This window comes from Antedon bifida, chromosome 10 (genome assembly GCF_963402885.1).
Source record: "Antedon bifida chromosome 10, ecAntBifi1.1, whole genome shotgun sequence".
Taxonomy (NCBI): Eukaryota; Metazoa; Echinodermata; class Crinoidea; order Comatulida; family Antedonidae; genus Antedon; species Antedon bifida.
Genome location: NC_136235.1, coordinates 20,607,311 through 20,631,297, shown reverse-complemented (window position 1 = coordinate 20,631,297; position 23,987 = coordinate 20,607,311). Strand labels below are relative to the sequence as shown.

Here is a 23,987-nt window from a genome sequence, read left to right as displayed (position 1 = left end):
TAACAATAACTTTATTTGGATTGACGCTTTTGCAACAGCGGCACAAACCAATTGGTAGTGCATCCTACAGTAATTATAAAATCATACAAAACCAATATCAAAAGTACAGTATTTAACAATACAATCAAAATAAACAAGAAAAAAGAATTACAAAAAAAAAGTTAAGATAGATAAGGGCCACAGACCGTTTCTGGTGAAGATCGTAGTATATAGAGGAGGAGAGAAGCCACACAGAAAATCGGCTTTCTAAAGCAAATTTAGGTAATTTTATTCAGTTTACAGGTTTACAGTCAATTATTACTACATTCCATTGTGTGCTGTTAAATTGATTCCTCAACATCGCTTTAATCGCTGAGGAACAAAAGGCAATAAATCGTTTGTAGGCAAACAAATATCAATTGGTCATATAAATACAGTATTTTGCAATGCGCAGTAGTTATGTCTGAAATGACAGGTTCTGACCCTGCGCAGTAGTTATATCTGAAATGACAGGTTCTGACCCTGCGCAGTAGTTATGTCTGAAATGACAGGTTCTGACCCTTCGCAGTAGTTATGTCTGAAATGACAGGTTCTGACCCTTCGCAGTAGTTATGTCTGAAATGACAGGTTCTGACCCTTCGTAGTAGTTATGTCTGAAATGACAGGTTCTGACCCTTCGCAGTAGTTATGTCTGAAATGACAGGTTCTGACCCTTCGCACAATAATACATATTGTTTTTTAATGTTTCCAAACGGAAATCAAATAAAGTTGCAATTGTCTCGATCGACGTTTCTCAGTTGTTATGCTAAACCGGCTTCTTGAGTAATACTCTTGTTGAATAACAACCAAAACGTAGACATTCTCTACCTCACTTTTCACTTTTAAAAACACATGGTTCGCCGCAAACTATTATACTCTATTCCTATCGCATTGTATCTATAAAACACAAATTCGTCATCGCTGTTATTCGTGGCGTTGAACTACCTGTTTATTCATGCATTTCTAGAGACTGACGTCGGCTTTGAATATCCGAATACCATAAATGGCAAAATCCGTTGAGGTCGATGAGGTGTAACTTATATAACTTTGTCATTATTGTTTAAGGGTTTGCATGGCGAATAAACACTACACAAACATAACTTTACTAGTACTTTGTTATAGTAGGAATTAGTTAAGCATAAAAAAAACAAACTTAGAACCGAAATTGGCTTTTGTTCGGTGAACGATGCGGGTTACCTATTATGGTTAATAATAATAATACAAAAACTTAAATGATTGCTTGTAACGTTTGACTTTAATTACAAAAATACGATGATCTCATAAAAAGCATAATTATTTTTAAAAAAAGGAAAATTAGGACGAAAACATATCGTCAAATCAATACAAACATTTATTGCCTAAAGTAAACTAATATTGTTTTCATAATATAAAATATACATGTTGTTGTTAACGATATTTTTGTAACGCCATATGCGACAATACAAAATACATCATTTACAAGTATGTAATTATGTAAAATAACGTCCAAAAAAATGTATCATACCAACAACATTTTAGCAGACATAACATATGGTGTCAATGCTGACGTTAAAGCTAAAATGTTGACTCTCAACAAGTTTTTCAACGTATTATGATGGTAAAATTATAGACTTCAAGTTTGCAGAAACTATTCTACGGGAGGTTCACAGAGGAGGTTCTTTTTCTCCAGAAGAAGCATCGTCAGAACTAATCCAGTTTAATAATCCAGTTTAATCCCGTTATTATCAATTATGTTATGCTTTCAATCTAGCTTGGAAGGGGCACTACAAGAAAAAGGAGGGTTCGCTCTTGAAAACTTTTTCTGGTTACGAACTTGCTGAATCTTGTATTTTGTTATTCCAATTCTTGTTCATCGATTCCTTATGCGCAATTGTTCTGTGGATTCAACAAAATGTGGTCGATGAGTTGTTAAATTTCACTGTAAATGTAGATACATAATATAGTTTATTTACTATTTTGTCAAAGAGTTTTTTTTCTTTTTCTTCGAGTTTTATTCCTATAACATTTTGGGAGCTATTAGGAGCTCAAACTTAAATACGATAAACTGAAGATTTGGTTAAATATATATTTCCTCATAAAAAATAAATAATAGTGGTTCTGGTTGAGAATGGATGCTTATGTTCAATTGAATTCAATGTAAATTTGATAATAAAGATTGTTATCATTGTGTTGTTCAGAAACAGCAGTAGGCCTACTACGGCGAATGAAAAATCGTTAGGCTTACCTAAGCTCATTGTCTTCTTGGTCTTTATCTCCGTTTGGAACTGGTTTAGGTGATCTATTACTGTATAAAGTACACAAGTAATAAGATAGTTAGATATAGCAATGTAATCAGTAAATGGAATCTTAAATAGACCTATTAAACACATCCTTAAAACGACATTGTTAGCATATACATTTTGGAAGACCTAAACTGGCAACCGGTTCTCGTTAAGCTGTAAATTGTTGGAGCGGTAATACACAGTTTAACTTCTGTGGGTAAGTAAAAGAAAAAGAAAAAAAACTTACCTAAGTTTATTGTGAATGACACAAACTGAAATTATTAATAAAATAACAATAAAAACAGCTCCGCCACAAGCACCAGCAACAATACCTGTAAATCAAATAAGTAAAATAACAAAACATAAGTTTGGCTTTTAACAAATTTGATTTTGACACCATTATTTTAGAGTCTGAAAATAGATGAAACGATATAAAAATGAATAGGATATATTACGTACCTATTTGAAGATCAGATGTCTGTTCTTCGGTGGTTGTGATGATGATGATGGTGGTACTATTATCTACAATGAAGAACAAAAACGCATTATTTTATTTGTATATATAATTCCTTCATATATAAATAATACTGTCAAATTATAGAAACAGTGCTCATATTCGGAACATGATCTTATAATCGCGTCGAGCATAGCTCATCGGCGAAAGTTCCGTATTTTTAGTTGTATGACAAAATGTGTCTGGCGGGATTCGAACCTGCGACCTCTCGCTTACAGGGCGAGTATCATACCACTAGATTCCTTCATATGTTTTATTGTTTTTGAAATTACACTCTTCCCTACAAACACACACAATACAAATCTCTCCATTCTCATATATGCCTCAGTGAACGAAACTTGGTTAATTGGTTTATAATCAAAATTAATGACGATGAAAAGACACATAATATAAGAAAAAACAACATGGAAAGTACATTTTTACCTTCGATGGCCGTGGATGCATTGGTGGCCAATACAGTATCACTTGTGGTACCTTTAGTAGTACTTGTGGTACCTTTAGTAGTACTTGTGGTACCTTTAGTAGTACTTGTGGTACCTTTAGTAGTACTTGTGGTACCTTCAGTAGCACTTGTGGTACCTTTAGTCGTACTTGTGGTACCTTTAGTAGTACTTGTGGTACCTTCAATAGTACTTGTGGTACCTTCAGTAGTACCTGTGGTACCTTCAATAGTACTTGTGGTACCTTCAGTAGTACTTGTGGTACCTTCAGTAGCACTTGTGGTACCTGCATCATTGCAATCCATCATCAATTCTTGTGTCTCAATCAATGCTTTATAATATACAATGTTAATATTTAAATAACCCGTTTATTAAAATTATTAACAGTGTAACATTAGTAGAACCCTATTCGAAACACAACAGTGTGTCCCTTACAGTGTTCTATAAATAGGTTGGCCATTTTTTTAAGTTTGGTCTATAATTCACTTAATGTTTTGTACGGGAAAATTGTTTTTTTACATGATTTGAATAATCTTCGAATGTAAATATTACAAAATAAAAATGTAATGCGGTGTGTTGACCGCGAATGACTAACCATACCATCTTTTCCATTAAAGAAAAATAAACCCATTTGCATAACAACGCACGGCATACCAAACTGTTTAAAATAGAGCTGCAAGGTCCCCAGAAATTACATTTATTATTTTGAAACAAAATGTATAATTCAGTACCCCACCATGCTTGGGGATGAGCAAGGACAATTTTGGAATTTAGAGCTGCTAGGTTCTCGCCCGAAAAGACACACTATCTGTTTTAAACATATTCATTCTGGGAGGTGCGGCCACCCACGCCAACTACCATACACTTTTATTCATGACATATTACAATACAATATCTTGCATGAAACGGATATTTCAAAATACAGTATAATATGGTACGATGAATAATACCTAATGTAAAAGATTAACAAAAATAAAAACAGTGTGGCATGTTTAACGCGAATAATGACTAACAATACCATTCTTCCCCACTACACATGTAAAAAGCTCATTTGCATAACAACGCACGGCATACCAAACTACGATGAGATATAAATTCTCTTCCTAACACGTAAAACGAAGAGAATTATTGAAATTTTTATTAAAATTGAGGGCGCTAAACATAAAATTTACAACATCAAAAATACAGGTGGCGAAAGTCACAGAAAAACAAAAGATGTTAAATGTGCTCTCCCTGCCTCAGCACTAAGGCCCTGCCACAGCCTTTTGGGGTCGTTTCCAGCACATCACCAGATGCATTGATGTTGTCGCCTCATGATGTGTGGTGGAAAGGGGGACGTATGATCTGTGAACCCCAAACACAGTGGCCGCATGCCTTTAACTCTATTCCACCGACCAGCGTGGGAATCGAACCCACGACATACGTGTTGTTAACACGACGCTCAGACAACTGAGCTAACTGGTATTTCTGGTTTTAGCAAGGTTATATGTATATTTATGACGTAATGATGAATTACGTAATACACGTATACATAGACTATTATCAGCGGTTCAGTCATGTACTTTGTGGCGTAACGAGTAATGCTCAGTTTTGAGTGCTCACAGATGGGGTTCGAACCTCCACGGATATATTATTTTTTTTAATGGAAAATTAATTTTTTTTAAATTTTTCTTTTATTTTTTTATATTTTTGCTCCTGCAATTTTTTAGTACTCTTTGGTGGGCTACTTTTCCAGATGGACTTCTTTTCGAGATTACTTTTGCAAACTAAAAGAGGGGAGCTGCTAGGTTCCCGACTTGAAAATGATTTGTTTACATGATTTAAAAATATTACAAATTAAAAATGTAATGTGGCGTGGTGACCGCGAATGACTAACAATACCATCTTTCCCATTAAAAAAAAACTCATTTGCATAATAACGCACGGCCTACCAAACTCATTTGCATAATAACGCACGGCATACCAAACTGTTTAAAATAGAGCTGGTGTTATATTTCATGCCCACAGATGGTTCTCAAATACACAGTAATTTCAGCGTAAACAAACTGGTGATTTCAAATCTACGTAATAAATAGACACGGTGATTTATGTAGTCAACAAAAATTAGCACCACCCTGGGAATTACTTGAGTCAAATTTAAACAAACCCAATTTGTGTTTTGTATGTAACATTATGGTTGAGGGATGGTAAGAGGATAGGTGCAAAGAGCGACTCGACCATTTTTAAATGGGACAACAAAAAATGGTTTATGTATTTATTGTCAAATGTTTTAAGATTGGATGTTCCATTCATCGCCAAGCAATCATTTTTGTAAACGTATATTAAATCTATCAAAATAGTAAATCGGCCTGTCTTCAACATTATGATTCTGTACTCGAGCTGTTTAACCGATTTTCAGCTATTAAAAACAATGATCGTAGAAGGAGATAGGTAAATGCGTATCGTCGTATTATTGTGTGCGGGTATTTTTCTATTTGGGGAAAATCGTTGAACCTAAATTCGTTTTAATAGTCAATACTAATTATCTAACTCAACTTAATTAGTAAACAGGGTTACATCAGGTGGTTAAAATCAGTACCGAAAGTACGAACCAACTTTACATAATTATGATCGAGTGAACATTCTAGGAGTAACGCGCGATGTACCGAATTTTTTAACAACATATTTATACAGAATTTTGTCCTAACGTAAATTTATATAAAGATTATCATTAAGAATATAAAAAAAAGATACCTACATTGTTCCTCACATCTTGACACAAAAATGTTCGCGCATGGAAATGTTTCCAACGCCAAATCGTATAGACCTGGATCATAATCAAACAGTTCTTGTCGGTTACTGATATTATTATGAACGCCATCGGTGTATTCTTGAACAACATCGACATTAAAAAACTTCTGTACTCCTTCAGCGAAATATTCGCGCCTGTTAGTGGCGGCGTATGTTGATTCCCAGAGTCCTGCTGCAATTGCTTCGTTATATTTTACTTTTAAGCGGTTGTTAAAATCTGAATCCAAAGTATTCATGCCGATTATGTGGATTGCGTGGGCAAATTCATGAACTCCAATATCTTCTTTATACCATCTGTCCTGTCCCCTCGGAAAACACAATAGATTCTCTTCTGCCACTGTTGACACAGGGTTGTTTAGAGTTCCGCCAAATCCGCGGGCGCGATCATTTTGATCGTCATCTAAGTAAGAATATTCTGGGATTTCATTGGTTAGTTCTTCGAGACCGATAATTGAATAACGTGCACAATTATTGTGCAAAGCGTTCCGGACATCTTGGCGATCGGCGAGCATAAACCGAACGATGTAGCACGCGCGTAACATTGCCGCTTCTGACACGGCCTCTGATGATAGAATAGGTATTCCGTAAGCGTGGGTATAGTTGTAATAAAAAGAGTCTAGGCTGAATTCTTGTCGTATGCTATCCGGGATCGGGATTACTCGGTCACACATTGAGTCAGAAAGTGCGTCTCCTCGAGGAATACAATCGGCAGCCCGACGTATATATCGTGATACATTTGCTGTAAATAATGAAATAAATACGGACCTTCACTTTTGACACAATAATAGCGGTGCAGTCAAACTTTAATGAATGTTTTACAACTAAAGCAATATCTTCTCAATGCCATAACATTTGATTTCCTTAAACAAAGCAATATTAAGTAAAAATAAAAAAACATTAGATTAACCCTCTTTCAAGTAAAATACCAAACAATTGGTACGACAGTGTCTTAATGTACCTGTAACCGCTAAGGCCAATTTACACAAACGAACGGTAACGGTAATACAAATATATAATACATGTTATTCTTTAGGACCATTTACACACAACGCGGAGCGGACGGACGGTTCCGCTCTCAGGATAGATACCTGACATTCTACGTGGGACAAGCTACGCGGTTTTCCGTTACCGCTCCTCTGTGTAAATTGGTTTATGGTTAGCTAGACTAGTATCTTATGAACAATTTAACTTGCTTAACACAGGTAGGCCTATAATATTTCATAACTTACCATCACAAAGATACATCTGTACCATTCCAATTACGAATATAACCCACAAATTGTTCATTTTATTACTTGGCAATGTCTGTCCACAGTCACTTCACCGTGATAAAATGTCCGTTTCTTAGACCCATCGTCGGATATTGTATTATTATTGTACAAGGTACGACTTGAAATTGACCGCCCTACTAAGGACGTTATAATTCAAATGTATTATATACGTTTCAATAACTATTTGATGTTTGGTTGAATAAACGAGTACAATAAATAAGTATTTTTATAAAATCAAAATAAACAGTGCATAATAATACGTAGGCCTATTCACTATACTACATTAAACAACAAAGTGAGTTTCGTGGATGAGTAAATCCAAAATACGATGTTAATAACAATATAATACAGCCAATGTATAAAAAGGTAACGCACTAATACTAATATTTATTTGGCCAGTTTGAAAAAGGCAGACAATTCATGATCAGAATAACTGTTTTTATTTATCATGAACATTGAAAAATACATAAAAAGCAGCACACAATTATTGAAGATATTCCATCCCCATTTTTCTTAACTTTTTGACACTTTTCTTCGTGTGTTTCAAGTTTTCAAGTTTCAATTTATTTATCAAACACAAAAAGTAAAACAGGTGATAAAATAAGAAGCATTGTGAACGAAAGGAAGATCAATAAGAGCATAGCTCGTAACAGATGGTCACCTAAGAAAAAAAAAATATAATTATATAAAAAGTAAAAAATAAATAAAAAATGTTATATAGTTGCTAATCTTTGGTTTTGTAACTACGGTAAATCATATAGCACAGGTTGTATATTTTTTAAAATTATTTATTTAGGCAAATTGCCAAGGATAACCATAAGCGAATTCATTCACTATCCTTCTTAAAGGTGGCAATCCTGTTCACAGGACAAACATTATGTGTATATCTAGTACACACAAAATAATATGCAGCATATTAAACATAAACACAATAAACTAATGGTCTCTCGCACAAAGGCAATGCATGTCTGAAATAATCCAATAAAGACTGTTAGAAAGACAAGCAAGAATACAGACAGTAACAATATTGCAAATATAGAACCATAATTATGATATAGCCGGCAGAATAAATAAATTATCTACATAGCACCAAGAGTACAGTATAGGACAAGTTAGCCTAAATTTAATGAGGGTGATCCATCCAGCAATTGCTGATCATTAGGGACCCTCAGAGGTTCACAAGACAAACATATACACAAGATTTTCTACGTAAACAAAGTCTTATTACAAGTCTTTGGGTGGGGAGTTGTAATTTTGTCCTTAGAAAAAATCCTGACATGAACCCAGGACCCTTGAAGTGGTAGCCAAGCATCACAACCACCAAGCCACATCTCCACTCATTAACCTAGTTAATACCATCAATCAGGCTCTTAACCAAATTACTTCCGAGCATTATGTTTTTATTTGATTTTATTTCAACCACACAGCGAAAAATGTTATAGGATGCCTTAACAAATATTTAGATATAAATATATACATAAAAACACAGACAAATACAACACGAAACATACAATTATACAGATGTTGCATGATAAGAGGTATAATATAACATTTGAGTGCCTGAATTACTGTTTATTTATCTCATGGAAATATAGTACTGAGAGAATAGTTACCAAGGATGATCTCAAATGTTATAATATACTGTTAAAAATGGCAATATCTGTTATATTACAGTAACCACAAATAGCAAAACTGTACATCGGTTAATAAGTCATTTCTGGTCACTATCGACCAATTGCGTTCAGCCATTTGCATATACTGTATATGTAATATTAGTATAATATTATAGCAGAATAAAGTATATCAAATTTCCAGATACATATTTCTAAAGCTCTGTCCACACTATCAAACCAGTTTGACAAAAAAGTGTGATGTTCCCAAATATGGTAGTGATATGCCCAAATATGGCAGTGATATGACATCATCATGTCCATATATGGACACATCACATTTTTTGTCACATAAAGTTTGATAGTGTAGATAGAGCTTAAAAATAAAAACAATGCAACTCTTCATGAATCATTTGGCTTCATTTCATCGTTGTATTTGCGTTACAGCTCTTCGTTATCAAACTGTGTCTGTTTTTGTTTGCCGTTCATTGTCTTGGGCCAATGGTTCGGTTTCTCTGTTGAAAATATTACTCACAGATTTAGAGAATATCTAGATTAAGATTAAGTTTTTACAAATCTTGGTTCTTCTACCATTACAATTGTTATGAAAACTACAGTAAAACCATTATCATGGGGACATACCTTTGTGACTCAAGTAAATGTACCTTAACAGGGGTGTCCCCTGAATAGGGATTGGCAATAGTGTTAATATATAATATATTCCCCTAGTTCGTGTGTCCACTCAATAGGGGTTATACTGTAGTTAAAACATGCATAGTTGTTATTCTATAAGATAAACTTTATGTGATGTACTTACGCAAGTTCTTTGACTTGGTTTCCTTCTCCACTTGAATCTGGCTTCCTAAAGCAAGAAAGAAAAGATGAAATTGTATTGAAAGAAACTAATAAGAAATAATCATAAGCTGATCTAATAGAGGTCAAACACTGCATGTGCCTCATGTATATAATGTATATAATCATGTGTATAGCATTAGATTAACTTCAATATTCGATTTCTTCTTTTTAAGGCTCAAATGCAATCCGATTGCTCTCCACAACTCCTATTTAAACAATCTGCCTCTGGGAACAAATAAAGCAACAAGAGGTGAAACAGACAACATACAGAAACACTGAATGACTATACTATATAAATAAATAAACAAACAACATGATTAAATGGCAATGCACAATTTACAGCTTTTAAAATAAACTGTTCACATATTCATACAATATTTTGACAAATACACATTGCACAGTAAGAGAATATATGCATTATTTATATAAATCCAAAGGCAAATTATTGAAAAAATGACAATGCTGTGGGTATCAGTGGCTGGATCTCAATGGAGATACAAAAAAAAAAGCGAAAAGCTAAATCAACAGCCAGAAAAGTTAGCAAAGCATTATTTATATAGAGATACTAAACTATTACTAGAGAGTCAACTAGGCAGCAAATTGATGTGAACAAGGCAAGGAGTTCTTAAAATGAAATCAGGAATGCCGAATCACTCGCCACATTCAAACTCCTCAAATCACACCTTCTTAATTTGCACTTTTAAACATTAATTAATTAGTGCTTTTTATATTTGTTGTTGTTTGTTTTTATTTTATCTATTGAAAATAATATTTAGGTTAGAACCACATAAGTCATAAATGTATGATGCGGCAATGATCAGCCATATGATAACTCATTGGTGACTCACTTTAGCTGCTTGTTTGAGTTGACACTCTAGATGTGTAATATATCTATGGTATCTAATTATAATAAATAACTTACTGTCGGGATTTCAGTTTTTGGTAGATGAAAATGATGAAAATAATAACTAAAATAAATACTATAAAAGCACCAATGCAGCCAGCAATTATACCTGTAACAACATATTAACAAAATTAGTTATACGATACTATACATTCTATAAATACAACTCAAGTTACACAATCAATTCTGGATAATCTCCACATTTGTTGTGGGTAGAGAAAGGGGCTATCTAAATTAGGTTTCATTAATATATGCAGTCTTGGCCTATACTAAATCACCTAGCATAGGTTTTTCACACACAGAATGATGTAAAATGTTACCATCAAACAAATAGACGTACCTTTTTTAGATGATGGCTTCTCTGTTACTTGTGAATTGACTGTTTTTGATGCATCTCTTAACATCGTCGTAACATCACTTGTTGCTACAGCCCTTGTTGTTGGCTGCATGGTAGTAATTGCAACTATAATGATAACAATTTGTCAATAAAAAGAGTATGATGAATCACACAAGTATGTAGGGTAATTCTATTAGATGCACAGTAACCATATTTAATCTGTAAGGCATACTGTACAACGCACAGCAGGTGTAACCCTCTACTCTTCCAAAAGATGAACTGGGTTCTTTAAAGTGCAAACGATCCATATGTGTGCACCGGACCCTCAAGTTTTTATCCAAGACTTGATTTATAACCAAAATGATGGCTGAGCAGAGACTTCAACCTACTGTGCCATGTTATATGGCAATGGATGCGGCAACCCTGCCTTAACTGCTTGGTCGCTTGATTCGATAAACCATTTATAAATATAAATCATACAGTATAGTTAAGATCTGAACAACGCGGATAAATTCTGTAATGCATACAGTAATGTACAGATTTTTTTTTCACTAATTTAAAGCCCTGTTTACACTATCAAACTTTATGTAACAAAAAAATGTGATGTGCCCATAGACATGTCATATCACTGCCATATCTGGGAATATCACTACCATATTTGGGCACATCACACTTTTTTTGTCAAACTAGTACTAGATAGTGTAGACAGAGCTTCTGGGTATAATGACTATGTAAGCTTTCAAATTAAAGAAACAAATACAACAAACCTTTAGTTGTAAAGTCAATATGATTTGATTCTTGACTGGTACCACCCATGCTAACAGCTACAGCATGCACATCATACAGTGTAGATGGGGTAAGACTAACAAGTTCTAGTACTTTACATGAAAAATGAAAATCATGTTAATAATTTTACTATTACAGTATATTCTTGCAAAAAAAAGTAAGATAATATTCTATAGACTAAATAAAAACTTTAAAAAAAAACTCCAATATGAAAGCACATTATTTTAAAATTAATATGATGCCTTATATTTATTAACAACATAGTGACATTACTTAAGCCTGGTTCCCATTTACTTAAGCACATAATCACACCAACGATTGGTCAACACACCTGTGTTGTGACTATGTCGCTGTGTATCATGAATGAAAAAGAGCTAGCCAATATTTTTTTGCTATTAAAAAAAATTAAATTCATCGGAATGGAGAATATACAATACCCGAGTTGTCGGAGGATGCTGTTAAATTCTGATCATTGTAATATATGATGTATTGAAGGCCCATAAACTTCTCAACTGCATTGGTAGAGTTTACGTGTATCTTAGCTATATAAGAACCGACATCTTCTTCAGGTATCCTTATAATTGGAGGTTCTGGTACACCTAAACAAGATTATTTAAATAAGTTTTTTGCTTGCAAAACAATATTATAGTAAAAAAAACAGCCAAACCTACTGAGTAGTTTCCTTTTGAAACAAGTTTTCCATTAATTTAAATTATTGCCACTTCTCGTCTATTTTAATTTATGTACAGCGCATTGAGAACTTGCTTATATCCGCTATATAAGAATGTACTGTTATTATTATTATTATTGACGCTAAAAAACATAACAATATGTAATGATATCTATATGGAGTTTCATGTATAAATGCTATCAATCAACTTACTGTGTATAATTGTAACTTTGATAGATTCTGCACGTGTATCACCAGTTTCCACCTGATCTCCGCGGCATTCAAATGTTCCATCTCCATCTATGGTAACTTTGCTAATGTTTAAAGAGCCTCCTTTAAGAATGTCATATTGTCCTTATTGAGAAAAGAACATGTTAATAAGATTAATTAAATAAGAACTAAGTCAAAGTAAAAAGAAATAGTTAAAAAAACAAAATTCAATCAATTACCAGATACATTGAGGAGGTTCCCATCAAAGAGCCACGAAACTTTTGGTTTTGGAAGTCCAGTAACATCACATCTTATAACTCCACCCTCATAAAAAGTTAGATTTTGTTGATGTGGCGCTTCTACCACTATCGGTTCTACCAATAAACAAAATATCAACAAGATACAAGAATAGTTAATATCCAACAATTAGAATAGTCTAAAAACAAATATTATTTCCTATATCTCAATTGTTATTTGTTTGCTGATGTTTGTTGAGAAACATTATTGTTAAATATACCTCTTTTCAATATTTGGAGATTATTCTGAGAACTTTTGCCTCTACATGTATAAGTTCCATAATCTTCATCATTCTGTAACCATGCCAGTGTAAGTTTGGTTTCCCATGGCTGCAAATTTTCAGTAAAAACAACTAAAAAATAGAGAAAATGTTTGCAATCAATATATATTATACAGGACACTATTAATAGTGTCGAGACCCCTTAGAGACCTAACAACATGTCTCCTGAATAAGTTGGCGGTAGTGTTACGATATATTATATATATCTTTTATTTCACTGGAAAGTTTCCTTTTGATAGGATATCCCCTTGATAGGGTTTCCCTTGCAAAGGGGTGTCCCTGCATAGGATATCCCCTTGATAGGATATCCCCTGAATAGGAGTTTCCTCTGCATAGGGGTGTCTCCACCATAGGAGTGTCTCCTGCATAGGGTGTCCCCTGCATAGGAGTGTCTCCTGCATAGGGTGTCCTCTGAATAGGAGTGTCTCCTGCATAGGGTGTCCCCTGCATAGGAGTGTCTCCTGCATAGGGTGTCCTCTGAATAGGAGTGTCTCCTGCATAGGGGTGTCCTCTACATAGGGGGTGTCCCCTGCATAGGGTGTGTCCCCTGCATAGGGTGTGTCCCCTGCATAGGGTGTCCCAGGCATAGGGTGTCCCATGCATAGGGTGTCCCATGCTACTACTACTGTATATACACAAATATCAAACCTGTAGGGTTTACATTTTGCATCACAGTATTCCTTGCCAAGTCAATAGTGATGTTCCAGGAGTTTGCTCTTTGTGTTGATGTAAATGATGACACATGTCCATAGTTTTCCTCCAAGTAAAGCAGCATATCAACTGTTTTCCCTCCAAATATAGCATCATCCCCTATCCCATATGGCGCATCTTTCGGCTTGTCAATAGCATTAATTTGACGATGGTCTACTTTCAAATTATCTTCATCTTGATAGCTAGAAAGCTAAACATTGTATACAGTGAAATTAAACAATACAATTCAATGAAAATACAGTACAAAAATAAAGATATAGCAAAATTGAACCCTATTATTTTAATCTTTGAATCTATGTATTAGTTATTGTAATAATATTAATGAATAAACTTCTTGACAACATATGACTGATAAAACTACCAATCAACCATACCCTCTGGCACGTCAAGCCTTTGTTAAGCTTGATGTGCCCATATATGGACATAATGATGTCATATCACTACCATATTTGGGCATATCGCAACCATATTTAGGCACATCACAGTTTTTGTCAAACTAGTATTTTTAAATATTTTTAAAATTCTTTAAAGCATGTCCAATCACTATTAAAAGATATCCAAAATAAACTGGCTTGTTCAGTAGTGACACTGTTGATGACGCTTGGTGGTTGACATGCTCTCTTACCAATCCCAGGGTCTTTAGTTAAAATCATGTCATAGATTTTTTGGCCAATAAAGCAACATTTTTACATTAACTTAAGCTCTGTCTACACTATCAAATTTATGTGACAAAAATATGTGATGTGCCCATATATGGACATGATGATATCATATCACTACCATATTTGGACACATAACATTTTAGACAAAGCTTAATATGAGACTTGTTTTAGAAAGCATAGTTTTTCCATCCATTAATTTGCCGATACTGATAGAGGGGTGTTCAATTGTACGTACCTGCACCAACCTGTCCACAGTCTCATTATTTTGAATGTTTACTTCCCAAAACACAAGTCGATCAGACACCAACACAAGCACTACTTCTTTATCTGTATTCATGTTTCGGTTTAAAATGTTAACATTCACCTTCGTGTAATTTGGAGACTGAATCCCATATACCATAGCTATGACATGGACTTCAGTATCCGTTGTAATATTTGATTCACAGCTTGTGTACTGAAGAGGGTCATTACTAACTAAAGTGGCTGTAGCAATGTTTTCACTGTTTCCTCTCATCATATGACAATCATTAAGTGAAGCTGGAAAATAATTTGGAATACTGATAAATACACATAATTTTTTTTAAATTTGTTTCGAAACAAACAGCGATAATTACCGCCACTAACAGGTTTGATACAGGTTTAAAGCACCTTGATTGGTCCTAACATTGATCAAGGGCTTCTCTTGTCCAGTGCCCACCTTGAACAAAGGAAAGGCATGGGCCAATACGTCTGAGGCAGATACTAGATGCAGGGGCTGCCATAAAAGTCAGCAATGCCGATTTCAAATGCCTAATGGGACCCCAGCTCCATATACAGCACCCGGTATTCCCACATGATCTCCCATCCAAGCTCTAACCAGGCCCAACGTTGCTTAACTTTGGTGATCTGACAAGAACCGGTGTCTCAACGTGAAGCCGTATACGCACACAAAGAAAAGGTTTGTTGTTTTCAACTTTGGTTAATGTGAACATACCAAATAAGTGAAGGATACTCTGATACTGACTGACCATATTCAGGTGTTAACATTACAATTCAGTGCAGTTGATAATTTAGTTTTAACCTATAATATTATACAAAAACTATATATACAGTACCTAAGCAAGAACATGGATCAATTCCAAATTGCTGGCAAGCACAGTATCCATTAACGCAAGAAGCAAATGAATTTTGACAGTTAAGACCAAATTCATTACAAGATTCTGCATTATCACAGTTGGCTAAAATATAAACATAATTCAATTCAATTCAACTTAACATTTATTTCTTCCTTCAAGAAAATGAGGTAAACATAATAAATTCAAGTAAAATATATAACGAGTCAAGAATGATAAATATGATTAAAAAGTATAAAGCTATCAATAAAAGGGAGTAGGCAGTGCCCATAAAAGGAAGTAGGCAGTGTCCTAAAAGGGAGTAGGCAGTGCCCATAAAAGGAAGTAGGCAGTGCCCATAAAAGGAAGTAGGTAGTGCCAGAACATTATTGGTAATTTTTCTATTCATTTGAATTGATTACTGTATGATCCCAAATGTAGTGAATGTTCATTGATATGATTGTTAAATCTATAAACATTTAATACCAAAATATAGGGAACCTTTTATAAAATTAAATAGAGCCCTTGAAATTATATATTGGCAATCATGCATAGTTTACCTCCACCAAGGAGGTATGTAGTTTTTACATTTGATTGAAATTTGAGTACATTGTTATTTTGCAATGAAATTATTTAATGTTAGTGGTCTAAAAAGTCACAAGTTATAATTAAGTCTTGGACTGGCTGTGACATTGACAACTTACCACCTTCTTCTGATGGTTGAAATGTATCTATTTTATTACTTGAGGGTGAAGTCCATTCTGGTTGAGTATAGTCCAAACCGTCATCCTTACACGTAAGTTGAAGATTAGACTTCACATATTGATTACCAGTTGGTTTGAGGGCAACAGAAGCTGAATATTAAGTTAAAATAATATTATAAAATGGTTTGTTTATTGTCTGAATGATGTGATTATAACCTGGCACTACTGAATGTCCGCACCTAACCTAATTAAAAACATTTTAAAGGATGTATTATTTGGCGGCGGTAATGGTGACCATGAAGTTTTTATGCCCAGCGATCTTGAATGCGAAGTACCATATAGCCTCTATAACACTCATGAAAAACTAAATAATAATATAATAAGGCCTACATAAAATGGAAAATAGTACAACCAGCCAAGTTGGCCTTATCTATAAATTCTAGAAAAAAATGTTGCTTTAAGGCTTACCTTGAGATATAGACACTAGCCTTTTTGCCTAGTTAGTATAGATAGAAGTATATTAGTCTAGAATAGTATACTAGCCTACTAGTCTGATTGATACCTTTTTGGCATAACCTCTAGGTAGGCCTAGACTAGTAGTCTACTCCGATCTACTTTACTTACTTAGTACAGTAGCTTACTCTAGGCATGGAGGTATAATACCTACTCTATGCTCTAGTAGGCCTAGACATTTAGCATGAGTAAGTAAGACTGTCGTCGTTAGGCCTACAAAATGTTGCATACACTTACAGAAAATACCCTCGATCTCAATAGCCAGCAGTAACAATGCTTGAACATACATAATGCCTAGAATTTAGCATGGTATAACGGTTTGTAGAGGCATATTATTATTATTCGTAGGTTGTATGTTAATTAAACAAGAAAGGAAACAACATTAGTTAAGGGTTACACTCAGTAGTAGCTGCTTATTATAGAGGACGTCACGTACGTACCTGGTAATGTAATTGTAAATGGGGAAATCCCCATGTCTAGGAGCGCGCAACATTTGTTGTATGGGCGGCCATTAGTGTCATAATATATAACAAACAAACGAAATAATATAAATAAATATATTACAGTATTATAAAATTATTATAATACTATTTTTACAAAGCGTCAATGTCTAAATTTTATCAATCTAGGGAGTCAAAAATTGTGACCAATCAGATTAGCATTTTACAGTCCTGGTTTGTGATTGGTTAAATGTTTATAGTATTGTGTAGGCCTACATGCTAATATACACAGTACATAGTATGGCCAATGGTTCTTAGGTGAATTGCTAAGTGTGCTTGTGTGCAGTGAGAAAGGAGACCCAATGCCATAGCTATGATTATGAACAAGATTTCATACTCTCCAACGAATTATCAATAATAATCCATCATTCTTTTTTCATATTAATTTATGTACAGCGCTTAGAGGTTTCACAACATTAGGCGCTATATAAATCCAGGATATTATTATTATTATTATTATTATTATTATTATTATTATTCTGTAATTTCATTAACATAATATTTGTTATTATACAATTAATCAAGATCATCATTAGTCTGGCTTCCATATTGGAAACACGCAAGCCTCGCTACCACGTCAAGGTTGATGATCACAGCGAGGACTTACCTGTGGTTGGTTCCATGTCAAAAACTTCCAATGAGTCCTGTTTTCCATCCTTCGTCCAGTATCCAAGTACCGCACATGTATATCTATTAGATGGGTTGGTCCGGATATAATCTGCTATGCCACCTACTATGAAGTATCCTATAAATGTTGAAACCTGCTTAAGAAAAACTATAGTCACCTGTAGGGAAAACTCATAATATCAATGCTATCCTACACTTTCCAAAAAAAAAAATAACGTAATATAAAATTCATTAAAACCTAAACCTCTAGATTCTTAGCTACACTTAGATATCATAGCTACACACATAACCTGCAGTGAACATTTACAATACCAAAATATAATGCCACCTTACACATTATATATAATACATTTATAAGTTTAAGTGCATTGTAACTAATTAAACCTGTAGATTCTTAGCTACACACAACCTGCAGTGAACATTTTTTATACCAAGATAATGAATTTGCTAAAAATAACCCGATTTGAAGTGCATTGCAACTTAAAACTGTAGATTCTTAGCTACACACAACCTGCAGTGAACATTTTTTAAACCAAGATAATGAATTTGCTAAAAATAACCTGATTTGAAGTGCATTGCAACTTAAACCTGTAGATTCTTAGCTACACACAACCTGTAGTGAACATTTTTATACCAAGATAATGAATTTTCTAAAAATAACCTGATTTGAAGTACATTGCAACTTAAACCTGTAGATTCTTAGCTACACACAACCTACAGTGAACATTTTTTATACCAAGATAATGAATTTGCTAAAAATAACCTGATTTGAAGTGCATTGCAACTTAAACCTGTAGATTCTTAGCTACACACAACCTGCAGTGAACAATTTTTATACCAAGATAATGAATTTACTAAAAATAACCTGATTTGAAGTGCATTGCAACTTAAACCTGTAGATTCTTAGCTACACACAACCTGCAGTGAACAATTTTTATACCAAGATAATGAATTACTAAAAATAACCTGATTTGAAGTGCATTGCAACTTAAACCTGTAGATTCTTAGCTACACACAACCTGCAGTGAACATTTTTTATACCAAGATAATGAATTTACTAAAAATAACCTGATTTGAAGTGCATTGCAACTTAAACCTGTAGATTCTTAGCTACACACAACCTGCAGTGAACATTTTTTATACCAAGATAATGAATTTACTAAAAATAACCTGATTTGAAGTGCATTGCAACTTAAACCTGTAGATTCTTAGCTACACACAATCTGCAGTGAACATTTTTTATACCAAGATAATGAATTTACTAAAAATAACCTGATTTGAAGTGCATTGCAACTTAAACCTGTAGATTCTTAGCTACACACAACCTGCATTGAACATTTTTTATACCAAGATAATGAATTTACTAAAAAATAACCTGATTTGAAGTGCATTGCAACTTAAACCTCTAGATTTTTAGCTACACACAACCTGCAGTGAACATTTACAATACCAAGATAATGAATTTACTAAAAATAACCTGATTTGAAGTGCATTGCAACTTAAACCTCTAGATTTTTAGCTACACACAACCTGCAGTGAACATTTACAATACCAAGATATAATGCCACCTTACACATTATATAGAATACTTACTAAAAAAAAACCTGATTTAAGTGCATTAAAATTTAAACCTGTAGATTCTTAGCTACACACAACCTGCAGTGAACATTTTTATACCAAGATAATGAATTTACTAAAAATAACCTGATTTGAAGTGCATTGCAACTTAAACCTGTAGATTCTTAGCTACACACAACCTGCAGTGAACATTTATTATACCAAGATAATGAATTTACTAAAAATAACCTGATTTGAAGTGCATTGCAACTTAAACCTGTATATTCTTAGCTACACACAACCTGCAGTGAACATTTATTATACCAAGATAATGAATTTACTAAAAATAACCTGATTTGAAGTGCATTGCAACTTAAACCTGTAGATTCTTAGCTACACACAACCTGCAGTGAACATTTTTTATACCAAGATAATGAATTTACTAAAAAATAACCTGATTTGAAGTGCATTGCAACTTAAACCTCTAGATTTTTAGCTACACACAACCTGCAGGAACATTTTTTATACCAAGATAATGAATTTACTAAAAATAACCTGATTTGAAGTGCATTGCAACTTAAACCTGTAGATTCTTAGCTACACACAACCTGCAGTGAACATTTTTTATACCAAGATAATGGATTTACTAAAAAATAACCTGATTTGAAGTGCATTGCAACTTAAACCTGTAGATTCTTAGCTACACACAACCTGCAGTGAACATTTTTTATACCAAGATAATGAATTTACTAAAAATAACCTGATTTGAAGTGCATTGCAACTTAAACCTGTATATTCTTAGCTACACATAACCTGCAGTGAACATTTTTTATACCAAGATAATGAATTTACTAAAAAATAACCTGATTTGAAGTGCATTGCAACTTAAACCTGTAGATTCTTAGCTACACACAACCTGCAGTGAACAATTTTTATACCAAGATAATGAATTTACTAAAAATAACCTGATTTGAAGTGCATTGCAACTTAAACCCTGTAGATTCTTAGCTACACACAACCTGCAGTGAACATTTTTTATACCAAGATAATGAATTTACTAAAAAATAACCTGATTTGAAGTGCATTGCAACTTAAACCCTGTAGATTCTTAGCTACACACAACCTGCAGTGAACATTTACAATACCAAGATATAATGCCACCTTACACATTATATAGAATAAAAAAAGTAACCGGATTTGAAATGCATTGACAACCTGTATATTAAGTTATACTTATATCTTAACTACACACACAACTGCAGGAAAAGCTTACAATACCAAGATATAATGCCACCTTACACATTATATATAATTATTAACAACAAATATTTTTAATTATTTGAAATGCGCTGAAATTTAAACCTTTACGTTTTTTAGCTACACTTAATATATCTTAACTACACACACAACTGCAGGATAAGCTTACAATACCAAGATATAATGACACCTTTACACATTATATATAATAATTTACAATAAATATTTAATACAATTATTTGATATGCATTGAAAATTAAACCTCTACGTTCTTAGCTACACTTACTACAGTATACCTTAGCAACATACATACCTGCAGAGAAAACGCAAACAAAATGTACCTTACCTGTGTTTAGTTTCAATAGATTTGTTTCTTTAGATTCATATATGCTATCTGAAATGAGTAATTGAAAAGAAAAATTATTATGTACAGTGTAGTGGTGTGGTATGCTTACCTGTGATTAGTTCCAACAGTCTTGCATCGGCATGTCCATATCTGAAAAGGGAAAATATAAAGAAATTTAATTATACCATTACACAGACTATGTTTCTTACCTGTGATTGGTTCCAACAGTCTTGCATCGGCATGTCCATATCTGAAAAGGGAAAATATAAAGAAATTTAATTATACCATTACACAGACTATGTTTCTTACCTGTGATTAGTTCTAACAGTCTTGCATCGGTATGTCCATATCTGAAAATGGAAAATATAAAGAAATTTAATTATACCATTTCATAGGCTTTGATATTTCTTACCTGTGATTGGTTCCAACAGCCTTGCATTGGTATGTCCATATCTGAAAGGGGAAAATATAAAGAAATTTAATTATACCATTGCATAGGCTTTGATGTTTCTTACCTGTGATTGGTTCCAACAGTCTTGCATCGGCATGTCCATATCTGAAAATGGAAAATATAAAGAAATTTAATTATACCATTTCATAGGCTTTGATATTTCTTACCTGTGATTGGTTCCAACAGTCTTGCATCGGCATGTCCATATCTGAAAAGGGAAAATATAAAGAAATTTAATTATACCATTGCATAGGCTTTGATGGTTCTTACCTGTGATTGGTTCCAACAGTCTTGCATAGGCATGTCCATATCTGAAAAGGGAAAATATAAAGAAATTTAATTATACCATTACACAGACTATGTTTCTTACCTGTGATTGGTTCTAACAGTCTTGCATCGGTATGTCCATATCTGAAAATGGAAAATATAAAGAAATTTAATTATACCATTTCATAGGCTTTGATATTTCTTACCTGTGATTGGTTCCAACAGCCTTGCATTGGTATGTCCATATCTGAAAGGGGAAAATATAAAGAAATTTCATTATACCATTGCATAGGCTTTGATGTTTCTTACCTGTGATTGGTTCCAACAGTCTTGCATCGGCATGTCCATATCTGAAAATGGAAAATATAAAGAAATTTAATTATACCATTTCATAGGCTTTGATATTTCTTACCTGTGATTGGTTCCAACAGCCTTGCATTGGTATGTCCATATCTGAAAAGGGAAAATATAAAGAAATTTAATTATACCATTACACAGACTATGTTTCTTACCTGTGATTGGTTCTAACAGTCTTGCATCGGTATGTCCATATCTGAAAAGGGAAAATATAAAGAAATTTAATTATACCATTACACAGACTATGTTTCTTACCTGTGATTGGTTCTAACAGTCTTGCATCGGTATGTCCATATCTGAAAATGGAAAATATAAAGAAATTTAATTATACCATTTCATAGGCTTTGATATTTCTTACCTGTGATTGGTTCCAACAGCCTTGCATTGGTATGTCCATATCTGAAAGGGGAAAATATAAAGAAATTTAATTATACCATTGCATAGGCTTTGATGTTTCTTACCTGTGATTGGTTCTATGACAGTCTTGCATCGGTATGTCCATATCTGAAAAGGGAAAATATAAAGAAATTTAATTATACCATTGCATAGCCTTTGATATTTCTTACCTGTGATTGGTTCCATGACAGTCTTGCATCGGTATGTCCATATCTGAAAAGGGAAAATATCAAGAAATTTAATATTGCATAGGCTTTGATGTTTCTTACCTTTGATTGGTTCCATGACAGTCTTGCATTGGTATGTCCATATCTGAAAAGGGAAAATATAAAGAAATTTAATTATACCATTACACAGACTATGTTTCTTACCTGTGATTGGTTCTAACAGTCTTGCATCGGTATGTCCATATCTGAAAATGGAAAATATAAAGAAATTTAATTATACCATTTCATAGGCTTTGATATTTCTTACCTGTGATTGGTTCCAACAGCCTTGCATTGGTATGTCCATATCTGAAAGGGGAAAATATAAAGAAATTTAATTATACCATTGCATAGGCTTTGATGTTTCTTACCTGTGATTGGTTCCAACAGTCTTGCATCGGCATGTCCATATCTGAAAATGGAAAATATAAAGAAATTTAATTATACCATTTCATAGGCTTTGATATTTCTTACCTGTGATTGGTTCCAACAGTCTTGCATCGGCATGTCCATATCTGAAAAGGGAAAATATAAAGAAATTTAATTATACCATTGCATAGGCTTTGATGTTTCTTACCTGTGATTGGTTCCAACAGTCTTGCATCGGTATGTCCATATCTGAAAAGGGAAAATATAAAGAAATTTAATTATACCATTACACAGACTATGTTTCTTACCTGTGATTGGTTCCAACAGCCTTGCATTGGTATGTCCATATCTGAAAATGGAAAATATAAAGAAATTTAATTATACCATTGCATAGGCTTTGATGTTTCTTACCTGTGATTGGTTCCAACAGTCTTGCATCGGCATGTCCATATCTGAAAATGGAAAATATAAAGAAATTCAATTATACCATTTCATAGGCTTTGATATTTCTTACCTGTGATTGGTTCCAACAGTCTTGCATCGGCATGTCCATATCTGAAAAGGGAAAATATAAAGAAATTTAATTATACCATTGCATAGGCTTTGATGGTTCTTACCTGTGATTGGTTCCAACAGTCTTGCATAGGCATGTCCATATCTGAAAATGGAAAATATAAAGAAATTTAATTATACCATTTCATAGGCTTTGATATTTCTTACCTGTGATTGG

At 33.6% G+C, this 23,987-nt stretch overlaps 1 protein-coding gene across 2 annotated transcripts; it reads right to left on the bottom strand.

Moving 5' to 3' along the window:
- Nucleotides 1-6,810: 6,810 nt before the first annotated feature.
- On the bottom strand, nt 6,811-17,305 carry LOC144853885 (uncharacterized). Of its 2 annotated transcripts, XM_078711740.1 has the most exons (14): nt 17,162-17,305; nt 16,412-16,561; nt 15,711-15,833; nt 14,852-15,153; nt 13,892-14,144; nt 13,184-13,315; nt 12,906-13,040; nt 12,670-12,810; nt 12,224-12,385; nt 11,768-11,878; nt 11,004-11,126; nt 10,682-10,772; nt 9,722-9,766; nt 6,811-9,419 (listed from the first exon to the last, which is right to left on the bottom strand). In XM_078711740.1, the coding sequence occupies exons 1-14, from the start codon at nt 17,211-17,213 to the stop codon at nt 9,362-9,364; spliced, it is 1,878 nt and encodes a 625-aa protein (XP_078567866.1). In that variant the 5' UTR covers nt 17,214-17,305; the 3' UTR covers nt 6,811-9,361. The 2 variants fall into 2 exon arrangements, with proteins under 2 accessions (XP_078567866.1, XP_078567867.1); XM_078711741.1 differs by lacking the exon at nt 10,682-10,772 and having other exon boundaries at nt 17,162-17,304.
- Nucleotides 17,306-23,987: the final 6,682 nt, after the last annotated feature.

What these genes read in the sequence shown, in the direction of transcription:
- LOC144853885 (XM_078711740.1), bottom strand. Translation starts at nt 17,213, where the DNA reads ATGTATGTTCAAGCATTGTTACTGCTGGCTATTGAGATCGAGGGTATT. An exon ending in CTGTGGACAGGTTGGTGCAG is followed by an intron (nt 14,145 to 14,851) that starts GTACGTACAATT and finishes TACAATGTTTAG; the next exon opens with CTTTCTAGCTATCAAGATGA. An exon ending in TATTGACTTTACAACTAAAG is followed by an intron (nt 11,127 to 11,767) that starts GTTTGTTGTATT and finishes TTATCATTATAG; the next exon opens with TTGCAATTACTACCATGCAG.